Below are 19341 nucleotides of genomic sequence, written 5' to 3' on the forward strand. Positions count from 1 at the left end.
GGCGAGCGGTTGCCCGGGCGACGGGGACGCGGCCGGGGAGGTGGCAGTGAGCGGGGCGGCGCCCCACGTGGGGGGCGCGTGGGCGGGGCCACGCGGGGTGTCCCGCGGGGATCGCGCGTGGGGGGCCCGTGCGGGGGTGCGTGGGCGTGCTGTGGGTGCGCGTGGGGACCCGTGTAGGTGTCACGTGGGGTGTCCCGTGGGGGACACGCGTGGGGGCCCTCGGGCCGCGCCCGCTCCGTGAGCACCCCCGGCAGCGGGCGCGGGCGCGGGGCGCGGGACCATGGCGTCGCGGGACCGGGTGCCGCCGTCCAAGTCGCGCGCGGAGCGGTCGCGGCCGCCCACGGTGCCGGTGCCGCCGGCCGACGTGGTGCCGGGCCGGCTGGCCGAGGCGGAGTGGCTGGCGCTGGTGGGCGCCGAGGAGGGCGAGGACGCGGCGGGCGATGCGCTGGCGGCGCTGCTGGACCGCGCGCTGGACGCCTGCGACCGCGTCCACCTGGTGCGGCAGGTGAGCCCGGGCGGGGCGGGGCGGGGCGTGTGTGTCTGTGTGTGTGCGCGCAGCATCCAGGTGCAGGCCCCGCGCTCCCTGCCCAGAGCCCGACCCCCGTTGCCGAGCCGGGCGGGATCCCTCCCAGCTCTTGGCTGCCCCGTGTCTGGGGGCCACGATCCCCCCGCGTGGCCCGCTGGGGACAGAGCCTGCAGGGAAATGCCGTGTTGGACCTGGTGCTGGCCGCGGGCGAGGACCTGGCGAGGGGCTGCGGGCGCTCGGCCGCCTGGGCGACAGCGATCGTCCGTCCAGCGCGGGGCGTCCAAGCCCTGCAGCAAGGCAGCAGCCCTGGACTTCAGGAGGGCCGACTTTAAGGAGTTGAGGAGATTGGTACGAGAGGCATCGCGGTCCGGGCGGGGACGGGAGTTGGGAGTCCAAGACAAGCGGTCGTTCCTTAGGGAGACGATCCTCCGAGCACAAGGGGCAACAGGCCCGACGCGAATCAAAAGGGACAAGAGTGCTCAAAAGCCCCCTGGATCACCAAAGGCATTCAGGAACGTCTCAAAGCTAAAAAGGAGGCTGTAGGAGGCCTGTTAGGAAGGCCAAGGTGGAGGCAGAACTGGGACTAGTGACCAGGATCAAAGATAACAAGACGTCCTTTTTTAAATGCATGGGGAGTAAAAAGAAAGCACCGGGTAACGTGGGGCCCTGCAGGACACGCTTGGCAATCTGGTGGTTGCACCAGGTGATAAAGCTGACCTCTTTAATAGATTCTTTGCCTCCGTATTTCTGGGCACGGACCGGGACATCCCCCCACCGGGATCCTGGACGAACTAAGGAGGGGCACAGCCAGGCCCAGGGTCAGTGAGGACCTAGTCAGGGATCTCCTGGAGGGACTGGACGTGTTTAAATCAGCAGGTCCAGACGATCTCCACCCCCGAGTGCTGAGGGAATTGGCAGAGGTCATTGCGGGACCCCTGGCACGGCTTTACAAGCACTCGTGGTGCTCTGGCGAGGTGCCGGAGGACTGGAAAAGGGCCAACGTGGTCCCCATTTTCAAAAAAGGGAGGAAGGGGGACCCAGGAAACTACAGGCCCGTTAGTCTTACCTCGGTCCTGGGGAAGCTCTTTGAGAAAATTATCGAGGAGCACATCTGCGAGGGGCCGGCAGGGGAGATCATGCTTAGGGACAACCAGCACGGCTTCATTAGAGGCCGGTCCTCTCAGACCAACCTGGGGCCTTCTACGACCAGGTCACAAAAGCCTTGGACGCAGGTGTCGCGGTGGACGTAGTCTACTTGGACTTTAGGAAGGCCTTCGACACTGTCTCTCACCCCATCCTCATTAAAAATCTAGGGGACTGTGTAGGCATTGATGCCTACACGGTCAGATGGGTCGCTAACTGGCTGGAGGGCTGCACCCAGAGAGGTGGGGTGGTCTTATTCGACCTGGAGTGATGTGGGCAGTGGGGTCCCCCAGGGCTCGGTCCTCTGGCCCGCACTGTTCAACTTCTTCATCAGCAACTTGGGCGAGGGGGTGAAAAGCACCTTGTTCAAATTCGCGGATGACACTAAGATGTGGGGGGAAGTGGGCATGCTGGAAGGGAGGAATAGGCTGCAATTAGACCTAGACAGGTTACAGGGGTGGGCAGATGAGAACAGGATGGGTTTCAACACTGACAAGTGCAAGGTGCTGCACCTGGAGACGACACCAGCAGCAGACCTACAGGCTGGGGAACTCCCTTCTCATCAGTGCAGAGGCAGGAAAGGATCTTGGAGTCATTATTGATGCCAAAATGAACCTGGGCTGACTGTGGGGACACGGTCAGGAAGGCCAACCGTACCTTGTCATGCATCCACAGATGCATCTCAAGCAGGGCCAAGGAGGTGATCCTCCCCCTCTACGTGGCACTGGTCAGGCCGCAGCTGGAGTACTGCGTCCAGTTCTGGGTGGTGCACTTCAAGAGGGGTGTGGACAGCATGGAGAGGGTCCAGAGGAGGCCACCCGCATGGTCAGGATCAGGGCAGGCCCTATAAGGAGAGGCGACGGGACCTGAACCTGTTCAGCCTCCACAAGAGAAGGCTGGGGGGGGACCTGGGGGCTGCCTATAAACTTACTGGGGGGAACCAGGGGTGAATGGGAGAGGCCTTGTTCCCCTGAGCACCTCCCGGAGTAACAAGGAACAACGGCCATAAGTTGTTAGAGAGCAGGTTCAGACTAGACATCAGGAGGCGCTGCTTCACTGTCAGGGCGGCTAGGATCTGGAACCAACTTCCAAGGGAAGTGGTGCGCCCTCCTACCCTGGGGGTCTTTAAAAGGAGGCTGGATAACTACCTAGCTGGGGTCATATGAACTTAACTTAGTGGGGGTCATATGAGTCCAGTATTCATTCCTGCCCAGGGCAGGAGGTTGGACTCGATGATCTGCTCCGGTCCCTCCGACCCTACATCTACATCTATGACACCCCCCCACCCCGTGTTAGGTGTACACCGCCAGCCTGCCCGGCGCTGTGTACGAGTAGGTGCAAAAGTATCCCTTGAAAGCCCATTTGTGGAGGCCCAGGCGCTCCAGCTTGCAGGCAATGCACAAAGCCTAGGCCCAGGCCGTGCCCCCGCTGCAGAGGAAGGCAAAGCCCCCCAGTCTGGACCAGTCTAAGCAGGGGGGAAATCCCTCCCTGCCCCAATTCAGCGCAGGGCTGAGCCTGAGCGCAGGGGCAAGACCCTCCAGTCAGGACCCTGCGGGGTCGGTGCAGCAGGAGCATTGGCCCAGCCCAGCACCATGCCCAGCCCGGACTGTAGCAGCACCAGCGCTGCTGGGGGAGGCTTAAACCCCCTGACACGTGGAGCAGCAAGTCAGTATTTTCAGATGTGCCCCCACTTCCATGTGCTCAGGGAGGGCTGGGTCTGACAGGAAGGGGCTGCAGGGGGAAGAAGTGGGGGGCAGAGGGCGAGGGTCCACCCAGACCCCAGATTTATTGCCCTGCTGCAGCAGGGACCATTTTAAAGCAAACCTCCAATAAGTCGATTCTGTGCCCGGAGAACGATAACAAACTGATAGGTGTCCTGTATAGACCGGAGCTGTGGGGGGGGTTGTCTTTTATTTGGGGCATCTTATACTCAAGCAAGTACAGTCATTTCATGTAATTTCACCCAGCTCCAAGCAGGATGGGACCCGACGGCCTCCACTGCAGGCCTCTGCCCCTGCCTCAACCCCTGCCCCGAGGGGCGAGGGAAGCAAGCCGCATGTGGCCCAGCGATGCTGCGGCAGATGGGGCAGCCTGGCGCAGCCCCGAGGGCCCGGGCCATCTGGCTGCGAGCACGTGGCCGCGGCGGGGAGCCCAGCAGAGCTGCGCGGGGCTGCGGAGACGCCCGGCCCGTTGCAAGACAGCGCAGCAGGGCAGGGGTCACCTCCGCCTGCTCCCGGCTGGGTGGGCAGGTGCCTCGGGGCTCCTTCCGGGTGCTGCCCCCACCTTGGCCCTTGCCCGCTGACACGTGGGGCATGAGCGGAGCTGCCGGGTCCTGAACCCGATGCCGTGGGGAGCGGCACAGAGCGAGAGCCAAAGTGGGCTGTAACAGCTCCTGCCCTAGCCCTCCGGCGCCTATAGCATAACACCCATGTCTATATGGGCTCCCACACTCGCAGGATCCCCTTCACCCCCTCCTCGCCAGCGCCCTTCTAGCCAATGCTGTCCACCAGCCCCAGTGCCGCCGTGGCCGGGGCTTCAGGCTGAGCGCGCCCACGTGCTCCCGCAGTGCGTCCCATTCACCGTCAGCCAGGCGCGCGAGGCCATGCTGCAGATCGCCGAGTGGCGCTTCCTGGTGCGGGACGAGGGCGAGGCTGGCCTGGCCGAGGACGCCACGTGGCAGGAGGATGAGGAGCCGGCGGCCTGCGTCACCGACTCCTGGGCCCAGGGCTCCGTCCCCATCGTGCGCCGCAGCCTGACCCCACTCCCGGAGCAGAGAAAGGTATGGGGGGTCCTGGCAAGGGAAAGCAGCTTCCCGGTCTCCCCTGCCCCAGGCCGGGCACTGCTTGGGGTCCATCGCAGCAGGGCTGGGCCTGTGGGTGCCTCCTTCCCCGGGCGGGCGGGCGGGAATCCCTGGGACACTTCTGCCCTTCCTGTGCCACCAGCAGTGACCGAGCCCTTGCTCCGTGGCTGCCCAGGCTCGGGGCAGGGGCAGGGGCCTGGGAGCAGCCCCCAGGCGTGAGCCTGGCATGCTCCCAGCCGCTCGCTGTCTGCCAGAGCTGTGCAGCCCCTTGGTGCACTCCCCTCCACCGGCCCCGCTCGCTCGGCGCTGTTCACAGCTTCACGTGCCCCACAGGAGGCTTCAGAAATGCCCCCAGAGGAGACGCTCTTCCCCCCAGCGACGCCATCGCCCGTCGGCTCCCCTGAGCCGTCCCAGTGCCCCCCCTCGCATCAGAGCCCCGAGGAGCGCGAGGCAGAGGTCCTGGCTGCCAAGCCTTCGGAAGAACGGTCTCCCCCGAAGCCCCCGCCACCGCCGCCCAGGGCCAGCCGGGTCCGCAAGCCCCGCCGCGGCCGCCAGCGCTCTGCCGGGCTGCAGGGCATTGAGCGCCCGCTGCAGGAGACGGAGAAGGGGCTGGTGCGCCGGGAGGGGCCCAGCCAGCTCCTGCCCCCGTCCTGCAGCAACCTGCTCAAGATCCAGATGGGGAGGCCGCCGCAAGTGCGGGACCTGCTGTACGACGCGTCGGGGGCCGTGGTGGCCACCCCCAAGGTGGACCTCGCCCGGCTGCCCAAGCGCTGGGTCCGGCCCCAGGTGGAGGTGCTGGACCCGCTGCTGGAGGCCAAGCAGCTGGAGGTGGCCCGCAGCCTCTCCCGCCAGCCGGAGGAGCTCAGCAGCTTGTGGCCCCCCCAGGCCTCCAGGGCTCTGCTGGACAGGGTCGTGCCCAAGGCCCGGGCTCCAGAGAAGCTGGCGCCGCACATGGCAGGTGCGGAGAGGATCCTGGAGCCCGGCAGCCTGGTGCAGTGTGAGCCCAGCATCCTCCTGGACGCCATCAAACTGGCGCCCGGCGTGACCATCCGGGACAGCCGCAGCGTGAAACGTGGGCACCTGCAGAGCCCGTCGCAGGGGCAGGACCTCACCGCTGCCCCTGCCCCCAGAGCGGCCCTGAGGGCGCTGAGGCCCATCTGGCCTGCGATGCCCTTCCCCCCCGTGGCCGTGAAGCAGCTGCTCCCGGACCGCGTGCCCCAGATCCAGCCCTCGATTCTACCGCCATCCATCATGCTGACGGAGTCAGAGGGCTTGTGAGTGGGGCAGGGCCAAGCCCCCCCTCCATTGCATGGCCCAAGCTCTGGCTGCTGGACTGCACGTTGCACGTGGTGTCCTCCTTCGCAAGCCCGTGGAGTCGGGACCCCAGCATGGGGCTCCCTGCCAGACCGAGCCGCAGCAATAAACCTCCTGTGTGCCCATGTGACTTGGCTGCCTGCTTTCCTCGGCCGGTGCCCTGCCCAGCTCCACTCCTAGCAGCGAAAATGGCTGGGGGACTGGAGGGTAGGACTGGTGGGGACAGGCTGAGGGAACTGGGCTGATTTAGTGTGGAGAAGAGACGACCAAGGGGGTTTGAATAGCAGCCTTCACCTCCCTGCAGGGGGGCTGCAAAGAGGACGGAGCTGGGCTGGTTTCAGTGGGGGCAGATGACAGGACAAGGAGCAATGGGCTCAGGCTGCAGCAAGGGAAGTTGAGGTTGGATATCAGCCAGGTCCGACCGCTCACGTAGGGTCCTAGCCGGGATACAGGACCTCCACCTAACCCAGGAGGTGCACAGTCCCACCAGGGGAAATGCCTTGCTGGACTTGGTCCTGGTGCGGGGTCTGCAGGTGCTCGACCACCTGGGCGCTAGCGATCATCACCTGTTGCAATTCACCATCCAGCGCAGGGCGGTGAAAGCAAGCAGCAAGACATTGGTCCTCGACTTCAGGAGGGCCGACTTCCGTGAGCTAAGGAGGTTAGCAGGAGAGGCATTGGGGTCCCGGAGCTTCAGTGAGATGGGAGTCCAAGACGGGTGGCTGTTTCTCAAGGAGATGATCCTCCGAGCTCAGAGGGAGTCTACCATCCCTGCATGTTTCATCCAAATCGGCCAAAAGACAACAAAGTTATAGGTATTTCATTGATTCCCCATTATACTCTATGGCTGAATCTCTGAATCAGCTCCAAATCTTCTGAAGCGATTCGGCCGAATCAAATCTCTGGCATCCGAATCGGCCGAATCCAAATCGAATAGTTCCCTATTTGTACAGGTCTAATGCCTACACAGTCAGATGATGGGTGGCAAATTGGCTCAATGGTCGCACCCAGAGAGCGGTGGTAAATGGGTCCTATTTGACCTGGAGGGACGTGGGCAGTGGGGTCCCCCGGGGCTCGGTCCTGGGGCCTGTACTGTTCAACATCTTTATCAGCGATCTGGATGTGGGTGTGGAAAGCACGCTATCCAAATTCACTGACGGCACCAAGTTGTGGGGCGAGGTGGGGACACTGGAGGGGAGGGACAGGATCCAGCTAGATTTAGGAAGATTACAGAGGTAGGCGTACGAGTCTAGGCCTGTTTTAATTAAAATAGCAATGGGGCGGATGAGAGTGGGATGGAGTTCAGCGCAGACAAGTGCAAGGTGCTGCATCTAGGGAGAAGGAACCAGCATCACACCGACGGGCTGGGAACACCCTTCTTGTCAACACGGCAGCAGAAAGGGAGCTTGGAGTTGTTGTTGACTCCAGGATGGACATGAGCCGCCAATGCGAGGACGCGGTCAGGAAGGCTAACTGCACCTTGACCTCTGCCAGCCTGCAAGGGAAAAGCTGCGGTTTCCCACATTTGTCTTCTTTAAAGGAGAAAGTGTTTTTAAAGTTTGCTGGACAGGAGCTGGGACGTGTACGCAGCTCAGTAGCAGTGAAAACGGTGTGATGGTGAGACGCCCATCTCCCTGAGACCGGTCAGGTCGTGAACAAAGGAGGGACAAGCGTGAGTCTACAACTGGGGCGAAGGCTCAGTCTGAGAGGCAGCAGCAGGGCGGCTGGGTGGATCTGGGCATTGAGACCCGCGGGATGCTTCCAGGCACACGTTCCAGTGCTGCCGGGCGGCTGCCGGCCTGGGTGTGCAGGAGCCTTGGGCCAGCCGCTAGGGGTAAGGAGAGGACTGACAAGCAAGGGGAACCGGACAGGAGCTGCAGGGGGGAGGTCAGCTGGCAGGCCAGGGCCCTGGGACCAAAGCTGCGGGCAGAGCTGAGCTGAACCAACCTTGCCAGGAGCGCTAGGGTCCAGAGCGACCTGGGGAGGCAGGAGAAAGGTTTCTCAACCAAGCAGATGAGATCTAGTGAGGATCAGTGCAAAGTCATGTCCTGGGGGTGGGATAATCCCATGCACCAGCACAGCCTGGGTGCACCCGGCCCGGCTGCAGCGCTGCAGAGGGACCTGGGGGTGCACTGAGTAGCCCACACACTGCACAGGAGCCGGCCGTGAGCTCTGGATGCAAACACCGCCAGCCACCTCCTGGGCTGTACGAACAGGAGAGTCACTGGGCAAGCAAGGGCAGTGGTTCTCCTGCTCTACCCAGCGCTGGAGACTGCGTCCAGGTCTGGGCCCGGCACTACCAGAAGGACATGGGCAGGTTGGAAACAGCCCAGCGCAGAGCAACCCAAACGATCGGGGCCTGGGAGGCAAGAGATGAGCACAGGGTGGAGGGGCTGCGGGGACTGAGTCTGGAGAAGAGAAGACTGAGCGGGGTTTGATCACAGGCTGCAAATCCCTGCAGGGCGATGGCCGAGGCTGGAGACGGGCTCCTCTCTGCCGCCACGGGGGGCAAGACTCGGAGCAACGGCCTCAAGCTGCAGCAGGGGAAACTGAGGCTGGGGGTGAGGGAAAACTTTGTGACTCTGGGGGGCAGGTGTTGGAACAGGCCCTTAGAGACGTGGTGGAGTCTGCAACCCTGGGAGTTTCCAAGAGCAGGTTGCACGGCCCTGGGCCAAGGTCATTGAGTCGGGGCGGGGGGGGGGGGGGGCAGCAACCAGCACAGCCCCGAAGCCTGGGACACCCCACAGCAGAGCACAGGCATCGCTGCACCTAGAGCATCCCCCACCAGTGCCCGTCCAGCCTCTCCTTGAACCTCCAGCGATGGAGTCCCCCCATCATAGAGGGGTGGTGGACAGGTCGTTTTCGACCTGGCGGGAGGTGAGCAGTAGGGTCCTGCAGGGGTTGGTCCTTGGGCCGGTGTTATTTAATGTCTTCATCAGCGATTTGGACGAGGGCATGGAGAGCACCCTGTCCAAGTTCACAGATGACACCAAGTTCTGGGGCAAAGTTAAGACACTGGAGGGCAGGGAGAGGATACAGGCAGACCTGGACAGGTTGGAGCAATGGGCAGAACGAAACAGGATGCAGTTCAACAGGGGGCCAGAAGCAAAGGTCCAAGGCAGCAGACGTAGGCTGAGAGGTGCAGGCAGAGAAAAGGGGCCAAAGCCAGGAAGACCGAAGCCCCAGTGAGGTGTGAGGCTGGAGGAGTGGGGCAGGAGTTGTGCGGTCACCATGGGAGGTCACAGCTGCTCTCAGAGCCAGACACACCATAGTGCCCTGTCCGGCTAGCACCTGCTAGTGCGCCGGGGTTCACAACCGGGCAGGGCTAGCGGCTAAGGGTGGAAGGAGGCAGCCAGGAACATCCGTCTGTAGACTCATAGCCACGGCTGCGGCAGCAAAGCAACGCCAAGCAGGTGCCCGTACCCTTCTTGTGCCACAGCTGGGTGGTGGCTCCCACCCCAGGACCCTCCCGGACCATCCTGGCCTCCCCCCGCCCTCAGGGAGCTGGCCCTGGCAATCTCCAGAAATCCTGCAGATTGGCAGGGCGCCGTTGCCCCAGGATTCCTTTTACCAGAGACCCCCGAGGATTGACACAGCCCCTCGTCCGATTTGCTATCAAGTGAACTTTATTAGTAACCCCTAAGCTCATTACAGGTATTCTTCCTTGCAATATGACCTGGCAAGCGGCTCCTTCAGGCGTTACAGCAGTGACCTTCGGTGGTACCGGTCTCAGGTCCTGTGCTGGGCGCGCGGGATGTTGGTGTCTGGATTCCTCGTTGTTCGAACAAGAATCCCAAGGTTGCTCCTGTCTCACCAGTGTGGCAACACAAACACACACTGTCTCTTTGTCTGTCCACTACTCGTCTAACTTTCGCACCTCAAACTGTCCAGTCCTCAAGTTTCTCACCTCATCGTTTTAGACAAGGTACTCCAATCCTATTCTGGTTTTGGTTTTCTTTCCTTCTAGGGAAACTACTGTACCTGGTTAGCCCACCGTACAATCACAGCACTCACTTTTCCCAGTGTGTTATAAGGCATGTTGTGCAATTTAATTGCTTAGATCCGGGAAGGCCTCAAGTTATGCTAAGAGCCTGAGCATAATCAGCTTGCCCGTTACAGGCGCGTCTCCGGAAGCAGGTAATGTCACCCGTTGTCCTGTGAGACCAGCGAGCAACGTGCGTTTTGCCAGTGGAGCGGGTCAGCGGTGCCAGGAAACACCCGGGGACACGTCCAGCCCAGGTGACCGGCTTTGTTTGGCGACGAGGGAAAATTTCCCAGTAGGTTTTCAACCGTTGTATCACCTGTAACATCTGTGGTTTCACATCAGGATTTTGCTTGTCACCTTCCCAGGTTTTGAACCATCCTTATTATTTGTAATGTCCCAAGCGAGGCAACCAAAAAGACCAGGTGCCTGGGCAGCTGCCAGACCAGGAGAGACTGAAAAGGCCAGGACTCTTCAGCTGGGGAAGGAGAGAGCAAGGCGGAGGGGGGATACGATGGAGGCAGCCGGCCCGGCCCAGCCCGGGGGCTGCAGCCGTGGGGAGGCTGAGGAGGGAATTAAATCCCCGGCAGGCAGAAGCAGAGGGAGAGGAGGAGGAGACGCACCAGAGATGGGAGATTGCTGGGCTACAAGGAGGGCAGGCTTGGCGGGGAAGGCTGAAGCCACGGCAGACCTCTCCCCATGTCCAGGACAATAAGGGTTTTGTTTGCTTGGTTTATTCGGTTTGAAGATGGTACATTTGGCCTGCAGAAGAGAACCACGGCAGGGGATTGAATAGCAGCCTTCAGCTAGCCAAAGGGGGGCTGCAAAGAGGATGGGGCCGGGCTGTTCTCAGTGGGGGCAGATGGCAGGACAAGGAGCAATGGGCTCAAGCTGCAGCAAGGGAAGTTGAGGTTGGATAGTAGGAAAAACTTTCTCCTGAGGAGGGTGGTGAAGCGCTGGAAGAGGCTCCCCAGAGAGGTGGTGGCGTCTCCGTCCTTGGAGGTGTTGAAGACCCGGGTAGACAAAGCCTTGTCTGGGATGACACAGTTGGGGCTGGTCCTGCTTGGAGCAGGAGGTTGGACTAGACGTGACCTCCTGAGGTCCCTTCCTGCCCTCGTTGTCTGTGAGTCTGTGCTGTGACTGGGGCAGACTGAGACACGCTTCAGGCAGCAAACGGCAGCAGGTTTAAAGATCGTGTATTCCTGCGGCCGGCCGTGAGATTTGTGGATTCATAGATTGTCGAGTCGGAAGGGACCCCGAAGGGTCGTCGTGTCCGACCCCCTGCCCCTGGCAGGGAAAGGACCGAGGTCAGATGACCCCAGCCTGGTGTCTATTTAGCCTCCTCTTGAAGACCTCCGAGTTAGGTGACAGCCCCACGCCTCCTGACAGCCCGTTCCACACCCTGGCCACCCTTACTTACTGTGAAACATTTCTTCCTAATGTCTAACCCAAATCTACTCTCTACGAGTTTGCACCCATTGTTCCTGGTTACTCCTAGGAGTGCCCTGGTAAGTAGCGCGTCTCCAACTCTCTGTTGTCCTCCCTCAATAAACTTATAGGTGGCTACAAGGTCTCCCCTCAGCTGTCTCTTGTGAAGGCTGAAGAGATCCAGATCTCTCAACCTTCCCTTGTAGGGTCTTGCACAGAGACCACTACTCATGCGAGTCGCGCTTCTCTGGACCCTTCTCCAGACCCTCCACGTCCCTCCTGAAGTGCGGCGCCCAGACCTGGACACGGTACTCCAACTGCGGCCTGACCAGTGCCGCATAGAGGGGGAGCATCACCTCCCTCGGTCTGTTGGTCGTGCATCTGCTAATGCACGACAAGGTGCGATTGGCTTTGTTGATGGCCTCGTTACACTGCCGGCTCATGTTCCTCTTGGAGTCAGCTATGACACCAAGATCCCTCTCTGCCTCCGAGCTGCTGAGGAGGTCGTCCCACAACGTGTAGGTGTGCTGGGATTCCTCCTCCCCAGGTGGAGTGCCTTGCATTTATCTTTGTTGAATGGCATCCTGTTTCGTTCCGCCCATTGCTCCAACCTGTCCAGGTCAGCCTGTATCCTCTCCCTGCCCTCCACTGTACTAACTTTGTCCCAGAACTTGGTGTCTTCTGTGAACGTGGACAGGGTGCTCTCCACACCCTCATCCAAATCGCTGGTGAAGACATTATAGATTTCATAGATGTCATAGACATTAGGGCTGGAAGGGACCTCGGAAGATCATGGAGTCCAGCCCCCCGCCCAAAGGGCAGGACGTCAGCTGGGGTCATAGGATCCCAGCAAGATAAGCATCCAGTTTCATCTTGAAGGTGTTCAATGAAGGCGCTTGAACCACCTCCGGTGGCAGGCTGTTCCAGACCTTGGGGGCTCGGACAGTAAAGAAATTCTTCCTTATGTCCAGCCTGAAACGATCTTGTAGTAGTTTATGACCATTCGACCTCATCGTCATCCCTTGGGGCGCTCTGGTGAACAAACGTTCCCCCACATACTGGTGGTCACCCCTGATAAACTTGTAGGTGGCCATCAGATCACCCCTGAGCCTGCGCTTTTCCAGGCTAAAAAGCCCCAGGGCTCTCAGCCTGTCATCGTAGGGTCTGCTTCCCTGACCCCTGATCATGCGCGTGGCTCTTCTCTGGACTCTCTCAAGCTTCTCCACATCCTTTTTGAATTGTGGAGCCCAAAACTGGACGCAGTACTCCAGCTGCGGCCTCACTAAGGCCGAGTACAAGGGGAGAATGACGTCCCGGGATTTGCTTGAGAAGCATCTATGGATGCAAGCCAGCGTTTTGGTCGCTTTACTAGCCGCAGCATCGCACTGCAGGCTCATGTTCATCTTGTGGTCAATGATGACCCCCAAGTCTCTTTCTTCCGTAGTGCTAGCCAACGTAGCACTGCCGAGCCTATAAGGATGCTGCAGGTTTTTCCTCCCAAGGTGGAGAACCTTGCATTTATCGGCGTTGAACACCATCAGGTTCTTGTCCTTTGATTTGCTGAGCCTGTCCAGGTCAGCCTGAATCGCCCGCCTGTCCTCAGGTGTGGATGCTTTTCCCCAAAGTTTGGTGTCATCGGCGAACTTGGCCAGTCCGCTTCTGACTCCAGTGTCCACATCATTAATGAAGATGTTGAACAGTATGGGTCCAAGGACAGAGCCCTGGGGGACCCCACTGGTCACAGGACACCACGATGAGTGACTTCCATCGACCACCACCCTCTGGGTCCGACCACGGAGCCAATTTTCCAGCCAGTGGATCGTGGAGGACCCAAGGCGACAATTGGCCAGTTTCTCCAAGAGGCGATCATGGGACACCAGATCGAAGGCTTTTTGGAAGTCAAGATATATGACATCAATCTCTTCTCCCTTGTCCAGGTGATAGGTCACCTGGTCGTAGAAGGAAATGAGAGTGGTCAAGCAAGACCTACCCGCAACAAACCCGTGCTGGCTATCCCTTAAGATGTTGGCGTCAGCCAGTCCATTAAGGATGGCCTCCTTAATAAACTTTTCTAAGATCTTCCCCGGGATAGAAGTCAGGGTGATGGGCCTATAGTTAGCCGGATCCATTTTCCTCCCTTTCTTGAAGATAGGCACCACATTGGCCTTCTTCCAGTCTTCGGGCACGACACCAGAGCGCCAAGAGTTTTCAAAGATCCGCGCTAGAGGCTGGGCTATGATGCTCGCCAGCTCCTCGAGTACCCTGGGGTGAAGATTGTCAGGGCTGGCTGACTTGAAGGTATCCAGCTTCTCAAGATGTTCCTTCACGAAGTCAGCATGAATGAAGGGCAGGGGATCACCCTCACCCGGACTTCCCTGTCCTGCAGTGGCCATGGGCGTCCCATGGGGCTGATGAAAGACCGACGCAAAGTACCTATTTAATAGGTTGGCTTTTTCCTGGGCGTCAGTTGTCAGTTGCCCCATCTGGTTCAGCAGGGGTCCAACGTTGCCCCTGCTTTTCCTCCGGCTCCCCACATATCTGAGAAAGGACTTTTTATTGTCCTTGATGCTCAAAGCTAGCTGGAGTTCAGTTGCAGCCTTGGCTTTCCTGGTCTGCTCCCTACAGGACCGGACCAGTGCAGAATAATCCTCCTTGGAGGTGACTCCCATCCTCCATCCTTTGTAGGCCTTTCTTTTTAGCCTCAGGAGGTCTGCTAGGTCCCTGGAGAGCCAGGGGGGCTGCTGTGCCCTCTTGCTGCCTTTCCTCCGAGATGGAATAGACTTAGTTTGTGCATTGAGGATCACTCCCTTGAGGAGCAACCACTCTTCTTGAACTCCCCTCTCCCCGTGGTCACAGTCCCTTAGGGCCTCACTGACAAGCCTCCTGAGCTTGCCAAAGTCGGCTTTCCTGAAGTCAAGGACTTGCGTGTTGCTGACTGACTTGCCAGCTTTACGGTGGATGGTGAAGGTGATCATCTCGTGGTCACTGTCACCCAGCTTCCCATCGATCACTAGGTCGCCGACTAGGTCATCCCCAGTAGCCAGTACCAGGTCGAGCAGTGCTTTGCCTCTCGTTGGCCCATAGACTTCTTGAGTCAGGTAGAGGTCATCCACGCATGAGAGGAAGCTCTGCGACCGCTCAGATGTTGCTGAGCGATCCTCCCACGAGATGTCTGGGTAATTGAAGTCACCCATGACAACCATGGTCCTGGAGCAAGCTGCCTCAGCCAGTTCCTGGGCAAACTCCTGGTCTAGCTCAGGACTTTGGGTGGGAGGTCTGTAGTAGACTCCCACCATTGTGTCCCCTGTGCCGTGTTCCCCACGGATTTTAACCCAGAGGGTCTCCAGCCGTCCACCCTGGTCACCAATATCGGCTTGCAGGGACGCGTAGCTTTCCTTAACATAGAGAGCTACACCCCCGCCCCGTGTCTCTACACGATCCCTCCTGTACAGGGTATAGCCATCTATCCCCATGGTCCAGTCATGGGTGGAGTCCCACCAGGTCTCCGTGATCCCTATGACATCGTAATTGTTTGCACTGAGCAGGAGGATGAGCTCCTCCTGCTTATTCCCCAAGCTCCTGGCATTAGTGTACAGGCAGGCAAGTGCCCCCCGGGGGGCTCCTTCCTTGCCCACAGGTTTTACCAGGGCTGGGGCTGGGGCGGGCTCCCTTGAGTGCCATGATCCGCTGGCTTTGCAAGGGTTGCTCAGCGGGCCAGCAGTGGTGGTGGTCCCCCCGTCCCCCAACGGGCTTAGTTTAAAGCCCAGTGGAGCAGGTCAGCCAGTGTGGCTGAGAAGAGCCTCCTCCCTAGGGGAGAGAGGTGGAGACCATCTCTTCCCAGCAGCTCGCTGCCTCTCTCGCCAAAGAGCGGGCTGTGGTCATGAAAGCCAAAGCCTTCCCGATGACACCAGCGCCGCAGTCTTTGGTTGCCCATGTGGATCCTCCTCTCCCTCCTTGGCCCATAGCCTGAGACCGGGAGGATCGACGAGAACACCACCTGTGCCCCCAGACCCTTAAGCCCCGCTCCCAAATCCCTGTAGCGCCTCATGCCCCGGCTGGAGCGCTCCGAGCCGTGTCACTGGTGCCCACGTGAATTAGGAGCATGGGATAGTAGTCTGTGGGTTGGAGGAGCGCTGGGATCCTCTCTGCAATGTCCCAGATGCGGGCCCCCGGGAAGCAGCAGACTTGCCGGGCTAAGGGGTCGGGGTGGCAGATTGGCCCCTCCGTCCCCCTCAGGAGGGAGTCTCCCACAACAAATAAATACAATTAAATAACACTGGCCCAAGGACCGACCTCTTGGGGATCTCACTGCCCACCTCCCTCCAGGCTGAGACCGACCCGTCCACCCCCACTCTCTGGTGCGGTCCCTGAGCCAGTTGCCACCCACCGACTGTGCAGGCGTCCACTCCACAGTCCACTAGCTTCCCAATGAGAAGGATGCAGAACTGTGTCAAAGGCCTTCCTAAAGTCCAGGTAGATGACATCGGCCTCCACTCCTGTGTCCAGGCAGTGAGTCACCTGGTCGTAAAAGGCTACAAGGTTTGTCAGGCAGGATCTACCTGCAACGAACCCGTGCTGGTTTCCCCTCAGCATCGTTTCCCCTGCTGGGCCTGCACAAATGCACTCTTTGATGATTTTTTCCCGTGTTTTCCCAGAGATAGAGGTCAACTGACTGGCCTAAAGTTACCTGGCTCCTCCCTTCTTAAAAATGGGCACCACGCTGGCCCTTTTCCAGTCCTCGGGGGCCTGGCCAGAGCACGAGTGCTCAAACAGCCGTGCCAGGAGCTCAGCTACGACCCTGGCCAACTCCTTCAGCACCCGTGGATGGAGGTCGTCCGGGCCGGCTGACTTGTGCCCATCCAGCCCCTCCAAGCGCTCCTGAACCAAGTCAGCACCAGCCATTTGCGGTCTGGTGCCTCCGAGACATCTATCCATGTTCAAATTGGGGGAATTGTCTTGGCCAGTACTGGGGATGCTCGGGTGCTCCGGGAAGGGGCAGGAGCCTGGCTGAAAAGGCCCCAAGCAGCAAGCTGCTGCGCCGCGGGCGGGCTCAGCTCCCAGCCAGACAAATGAACCCGAGGCAGCATTCGACCGTATGGAGGGCTCTGCTGTGGCTTCAGCCTGGCAGCCCGGGCTGGCCCTGCTCGTAGCCCAGAAGTGTCCTCTCTCCTTTGTGTGGGATGCCCACGAGCCGTGCCCTCGTTCGCCTTCCCCAGCAGCAGCCCCTGAACCGGGCGGGAACAGGCCACCCCTTTACAATCTGTGCTGTTGTTGTCCCCTGGATCCTTGCCCTGGACCTTGCACATCACGCTGTGCCCCCTTAGCCCTGGCCCAGCTCTCCCCAGATCCCACGGTGCTGGCTCCGGCTCCGGCTCTGACTCCCACCCTCCGGCGCATTCACACTCCTTCCCTGCGGCTGTGCTTGCAGGGCTTCCGTCACCCTCTCCCCCCAGCCTGGTTTCAAGCATGAGAAGCTGGGCAGGGCTGTGCGGGGCCAGCCCCGTGCTCTGCCTCCTGCAGTGCAAGCGGGAGACGAGTCGGGGCAGAGGTGTGGGGTGTGGGGTATAGCCCCCGGGCTGGACAGGGCTTCTGCGGCTCTGGCATCTGGCCGCACAGCTCGCCATGGGCAGCACAAACAGCAGCAGCATTAATTGCTGCAGCTCCTGGTGTCGGAGGAGCAGGGGCTGTCGGCCTTGCCCCAGTGGGGAGGGGAGGGGGAGCGGGATCCCCTTTGCCAGCCAGGGACTGGAGGCAGCACGCCCAGGACTTCTCCCTCCTGCTCCCAAGCAGGTCTGAAGCCCATAACAGGGAGCTGACACTTTCCTTGGGAAGCAGAGTCCCAGAGCCGCGGGGCTGGCAGGGACCTGCGGGATCACATCCAGTCCCAGCCCCACCTGAGGCAGGATCAGCCCCGTCCAAACCAGCCCAGACAAACACTGTGTTTGACCTTGGAGCCATACAACACAATCACCCTGACACAGCCCCAGGCATCGCCCCCGCCCCTGCCCTCGGGGTACAGGGGGGGCCACAGCCACCAACGTCCTGCTGCTGCTGGTGGGGTCATGGTCTAGGGCCGCAATGATGGCTGTGTCCTACTGTGGGGATGTCCCAGGTGTTATGTCCTAGGTGTTACCCCCTTCTCCCCTTTCTGTGCCATGCTTCAGGGAGTTTTAAGCCTCCCCCAGCGGCACTGGTGCTGCCGCAGCCCAGGCTGGGGATGGGGCTGAGCTGTGCCAGTGCTCCTGCTGCACCGACCCTGCAGGGTCCTGGCTGGTGATGGATAAAATTTCAAATGTTTAGAATTTTAGTGCATATTCAGTGCTTATTGATTATCATTCAATACATTCAATTTAAGTGTGGCTAACGAACATGCTAGAAAGTAACATCAGGCTCTTATGGCCAAGCAGGGGAGCAGCTTGGTAACCACAGTTCTCACATTCCAGAGATAGAGATTTTTTTTGGTGGGGGAGTAGAGAGCGTGAAAGGAGCTTTGAACAGAGAAGCGACCCCATCTCCCACGCATGCCAAAGACCAGAATGCAGCTGTAGGAATTAACCTGCCCTGGTACTTAAAAGTCCCAATTAGGGATGGAAAAATTCCAGCTGTACAACCATATCTTACCAGATGCCTGGTGCATGAAGCATGCGTGGATAGAAACCCCCCGTCAGCAGGACAAGGTACATGGGACTGGACCATCAGTGAATGAGCACCAGCTGGGGACACCATGGATGGACTAAAGGTTTAACACTGGAGAGGAGCAGAAAGAGTCAGCAACTTCCACTGCAGACTGAAGCCAGAGCCCCGCAGATGACGATCATGGGCTGCTCAGACATCCATCTTCCTGTGTGCATCCCTGGGCGCAGCGTATGGTGAGAGCCTTTGCTGGGTGGCTCATTGTCACATGCTGCCCCTGGGCATCAATAAAGGTCCCTGAGTGATCGACGGGATGTGTTGAGATAGGTCATTTTAGGGATGTTGCACAAGGGACGAGCACTCGGCCAAATCCAATCGATCGCAAAGCTTCCTCACATGGTTGGACAAGCTCTACCTGTCTCAAGAAGGTTATGGGTCGACAAGAGGCAAGGCGCTGCTGGACCTGCTGCTGGCCACAGGGGTTGATCTAATCAGTGACCAAAGAATCGAAGGGAAGCTGAGAGACAGTGACCACGAGCTGATCGCCTTCCCTATCCATTGCAAAGATGGCAAGTCAGCCAGCAATGCAGTCGTCCTTGACTTTAGGAAAGCCGACTGTCATAAGCTCAGGAGGCCTGTTCTTGAGGCCCTGAGAGGCCATGATTTCACAGGGAGGGGAGTTAATGAAGAGTGATTGCTCCTTAAGGAAGCGATCCTAGAAGCACAAGGGGAGTCCATCCCAACCTGTAGGAAAGGTGTTAAAAGGGCTGAACACCCCCTTGGCTCCTCAGGCAACTCATGGCACCCGCTTCGCATCGCCAGTGCTGCAAGTCCATTTTAGGCTGGACATAAGGAAAAACTTCTTTGCTGTCCGAGCTCCCAAGGCCTAGAACAGACTCCCCCAGAGGTGGTGCAAGCAGCTATTCTGGATGCTTTGAAGAAGCATTTGGATGCTTATCTTGCTGGGGTCCTTTGACCCTAGCTGACCTACTGCCCCTTGGGCATGTGGTGGGAGAAAACTCCCTGGAGTTCGTTGTCTAGCTGCATAGGAACCAGACAACACGGGTAAAGTTTTACCGCAGTATATTTGCTCGAGCAATGACCATTAAGCCAGCAAAGAGGCAAAATGGCCCCCCCTAAAGGGTGGGGCGATCTTTTATGCTTCTTACAACAAGGCAAGACTACAGGGTTAATAAAAAGCAATACTTGGGCGGTGCTTCACAGATCTTCAGAACAGCATATTTCTATTAAGCTGAACTAGCACTTTCTAAAAGCTAAAAGTTAAGTAACAGTAAAATTATGATATGTTAGCAAAAACTTGCAGTAGTAGATACTTCTTAAGGACACGATCACTGTACCTAGAACAATGGCTTCTTTGTCTTATCTTGTTCCTTGCTGTAGCTGATTTTTACAGCACACAGACACAGATTCACTTGCTACATTTTGCTCAGAAAATGCTTAACACAGTTAAAATGATTACTTGCTAAGTAAGGCTTAGCTATCATTCTGCCTTGT

The 19341-nt window shown here is 59.1% G+C and overlaps 1 protein-coding gene across 1 annotated transcript; it reads left to right on the forward strand.

Moving 5' to 3' along the window:
* The first annotated feature begins 28 nt into the window (after positions 1-28).
* On the forward strand, positions 29-5913 carry C2H2orf81 (chromosome 2 C2orf81 homolog). The gene is made up of 3 exons (XM_059721263.1): positions 29-505; positions 4236-4448; positions 4803-5913. Exons 1-3 carry the CDS (start codon positions 281-283, stop codon positions 5745-5747), a joined length of 1383 nt encoding a protein of 460 aa, XP_059577246.1. The 5' UTR covers positions 29-280; the 3' UTR covers positions 5748-5913.
* Positions 5914-19341: the final 13428 nt, after the last annotated feature.

Source organism: Alligator mississippiensis, chromosome 2 (genome assembly GCF_030867095.1).
Source record: "Alligator mississippiensis isolate rAllMis1 chromosome 2, rAllMis1, whole genome shotgun sequence".
NCBI lineage: Eukaryota > Metazoa > Chordata > Crocodylia > Alligatoridae > Alligator > Alligator mississippiensis.